General features: G+C 30.6%; 1 protein-coding gene across 1 annotated transcript; it reads right to left on the bottom strand.

The window, feature by feature from the left end:
* Positions 1 to 416: 416 nt before the first annotated feature.
* Positions 417 to 3,608, bottom strand: LOC104899711 (dormancy-associated protein homolog 4). The gene is made up of 3 exons (XM_010686954.4): positions 3,149 to 3,608; positions 1,964 to 2,069; positions 417 to 726 (listed from the first exon to the last, which is right to left on the bottom strand). Exons 1-3 carry the CDS (start codon positions 3,417 to 3,419, stop codon positions 699 to 701), a joined length of 405 nt encoding a protein of 134 aa, XP_010685256.2. The 5' UTR covers positions 3,420 to 3,608; the 3' UTR covers positions 417 to 698.
* Positions 3,609 to 4,035: the final 427 nt, after the last annotated feature.

Raw genomic sequence — 4,035 nt, 5'->3', positions numbered from 1 at the left:
CTATTTTTCCTTACATAAAAACCACAATAGATAGTAAAAGGGTGGTGAATAAATAGCGTAAAAATCTCATTGTTGCAATAGAAAAGAACGGAGGAAGTAGCTTCTTAATAAATTTTGTTCTGCCCTAAAAAAAAGTCTTCCAAAATATATAAGTATCATGTATCTGCTAAACAAATTTAAAATGTATATAAAGGTGTATTTCTCTTAAACACAAAGTTTTTTTTTTTTATCAAGTAGACGTAATATATAAACATTCTTATTATACTAAAAAGTTCCCGTGCATTATGCACGGGTCCAAAACCTAGTTAAATCCTTAAAAAGAATAAACGTGATACTATCTCAAAGCTAAAATAAAAGAAGCTAAAAATGAAATTTAGAAGAGACTATCATTTTTTTTGGTTAAAGGAGGGCTTCCATTAGAAAAGGGTGCAAGATATATTATGTTTACAACTTACAACATATTTACATCCTTCGCATCTTACATCACCTAACTCCTAAAAGATTAAAGAGGAAAAAGAAGCTAATATGTGCAAATTAAGGGTTTATATACACAGAGAAGTGGAGAACTCAAATATAAAAGAAAGAAACCAAAAGAAAAAGAAAAAGAAAAAGAAAAAGAAAAGGAAAATGAAGAACAAGGCAAATTTGTTCCTCCTCTATCAGTAGCCCAGCCCTCAAAAGTTGCTACTCCATTGTCGTCAACGATCCAAAGCACTTATCATAATCCTGTACAGCAGCCATTATCATAAAATAAAATGTTATTTTTTGGCTTAAATTTATATATCATGAGAGAAAGTGAAAAGATAATATAATCATCAGTTCATCATCATATAAATTACCCCAAAAAAAAAGGTTTTATGATTAGTTTTTACAGTAGCTAAAAGGGTTTTAAATTTGGTCGACTCATTAGGTAAGGTGAAACGGCCTAACTCAACATTAACAATTATTTTTTAATAAGGTAATTTACCAGTTGGAAGATATAGTTGTGTCAGCTAAAAAGAGAAAAGTTGGTTTGTTTAGTTGATTTTTATGTTGGCTTTTGCATTTAACCGCCAATACTAACATTTAATTTTTGGGTGTTTTGGGTGTAGCATGTTACATTATAACTTGTCGTGTAACATGCATCATGATATAGTTTTCAACAAAGAAGATATGAACTATACAAATAATGACGTGGATCTTATATCATTTTTATCTTCTATATAAAGTCATTTGCATTCTTTTTACAAAAGAAGAGATAGGTTATTATACAATAAATTACGTTGCAACACTTATACTTTAGAATTTTCGTTTAATTTTAGCAAGTACTTTCACAAACATCCAACATAAACCACCAATACAAATGATAGTCAAATAAATTTAAGTAATATGGCTAACAATCAATTGTTAGACACCCTTTATGACTTTTAAGATCATTCATACCAACTATTAGTGTTTAGAAATAAGAATTTCCGTCCCAAAAAAAATAAGAATTTCCTTTATCATTATCCCCACTCCACCAATTGAAGATGACATGAGTGGTTAAGAATCTTTCGCTCCTTAACCAAAGTCTCGTGTTCGGGCTTTGGATATGTAATAAATCCCAACAGGAAGGAATGCTACCCTTTAAGGTACCCATACAAACTCACACAAGAGATTAATTCACTCGCCAAAGACGATAGAAATTCCTCCTAATAAGACCAAAAAATTATTCCCACTCCAAGGAGCCAAGGACCATATTCAATCATAATAGTTGGCCAAGAAAATAATTACCATACCAAAAAAAGGAAAAAGATATATGCAACCCTAAGGTGTATATAAGAAGTAAGTTGCATTAATTGATCATTTATTATATCGGTTGATGCAAAGTTTTTCCATAAATTCACAACTTATTTTCATTTTAAGTAGTGTATTTAGACTGCATATATCATAAACCAAAAAAAACAAAAGATGAATTACACAAGAAAGACTAATGAGAACGAACCAATCATAAACGGTGGGGCTTGTCGCCTCCTCATATTTCGACGCTTCAAACGCCGGTTTTTTCCTGGTGAATTTCTTCACATTCTGATCGTTACCCATTCCCCCGGCTGTGTACAGCAAACATTGATACGTACTTGTTATTATCACTTTTCATGATTAAGAAAAATCACTTCGTATTGGTACCACAGCATATATAAAAATGAAACATAAAACAAAATTATGTTCTTCAATATCCAAACATTCGATTCCTTCTCTTTTATTCTTCCTACATGACATTTTTATCCAGATACGAAAAATAAAGGAGAATGGAGGGAGTATTAATCGGCCTTGCCAATAACTGATAAAACGTCTATTTGAATCATGAAATTATTTTTGCTTTCAAATTTTCTTCTTTGAATTAGACTAGTTATATTACTAATGCTCATACTTCCTCCGTTTCATAATACTCGCTACACTTTCTATTTTGGGAAGTTTTACATTACTTGCTACACATTCTTTTTGGTCAATAAACTCTCTCTATCTCTCTCCTCTCATATAGATTCCTTTTCTTTTAACTCTCTACCTCTCTTTTATCCAAAAATTACCTAAAAATCCGTAAATTGAAAAGTATAGCGAGTAATATGAAATGGAGAAAGTACTTGAATTAGCAAGTTCAAAGCTTTCATGGTGTCCTTTCTTTTGGCATATTATTATATTTATCGTCTTACTCCTCAAACAAACACTAAAACATCTCATCTGAACTATATATAGTAGTAAATTAATGATCATTGGAGAATATAGTTTGACAACGAAATTTGAAATACTTCAAGTTGTAAAACAAAAAAAATCTTTAGATCTCAATTGCTCTATTTTACGATCTAAATAAATGATCAGAACTAAGTTAGGTTTTGATTCTTTAATAACATGTTTGTATCAACTTCATATGAAAATAGATATCAGTCTGATCTGATCTAATCTGATCTAAATCTTACAAACATCGTAATAAGTTAAAAGAAAACATAATCTTAAATCTTAATACAAAGATATTAACAAAATATCATAAAATCTTATATTAAAAAAAAAGAAGAAATTACTCAACATCAAACATTCAACTTATTCCAAAAAAAAACAATAATATAATATTGATAATACTGTATTAAAATGATAAACATTAGTCAAAAAAAACATAAATGTCGGGAAGACTTACGTGAGAAAGGAGAAGAGGGTCCACTAGAAGGGGTAGGAGAAGAAGCAGGAGATCCAGGATCAACGGATAAGTTTTTAGTACGAAGGATAGTGATACTACGAGTAATACCAACCGTCTGATCATTATGATCATCATGATAATTAGTAGTAACAATCGGATGATTTGGTGATCTAACGGCTGATAATGATTTATATTTTCGGAGACTACCTACACCTTTTTTTGGTGCTGGTCCTGCCAAAGTTTCATCCCATAGATTATCTAAGAAGCTCATGATCTTTATGTTTTTGGGATTTTTATAAAATTAATGAAATTTTTAATATGGTATTATGAAATTAAGAGAAATATTATAGAAACTATATGATTTATTATTTTAATTTAAGAAGAGGGTGGGGGTAATTAGAGAAGAAATGGAAAGAAAATATTAATTTTGCGGAATAAGAGTGAGAAAAAGTATTGAAAGGAAGAGTAGAAATGGGGTTTTATAGAAGGGAGTGGATAAGATTTTGTTGGATAAAGAGGCTCCGATTTGTAAGGATTTGTAAAGACTTTGAAACCATCAAATAATTTAGTAGGCAACTAGGCATGATGTGGATATGAGGGAATTTAATCTTATGTTGTTTACTCTAATTATGAGTTTGACATCTAGATTAGAAGGGCGTGTTCGGCAACAATAGCTATGCGGTAGCTTTTAGCTGTGAGAGTAGCTGTTAGCTGTGCTGGTAGCTGTTCGTGGCTGGTATGTAGCTGTTAGCTGTCCAAGTAGCGGTGTAAAATATTGATGTTGGGTAAAAAAAAAGCTGTTAGAGTAGCTGTTTAAGAATAACTAGTTAAAAACTCAAATAAAACTTTAACATATAATTTATACACCACTAAAAGCTACCCAAAAA

This window comes from Beta vulgaris, chromosome 7 (assembly GCF_026745355.1).
Source record: "Beta vulgaris subsp. vulgaris cultivar EL10 chromosome 7, EL10.2, whole genome shotgun sequence".
In the NCBI taxonomy this organism is placed as follows: domain Eukaryota; kingdom Viridiplantae; phylum Streptophyta; class Magnoliopsida; order Caryophyllales; family Amaranthaceae; genus Beta; species Beta vulgaris.
Note: the sequence above shows the minus strand (reverse complement) of the source record. Positions and strands in the feature narration are given on the sequence as shown.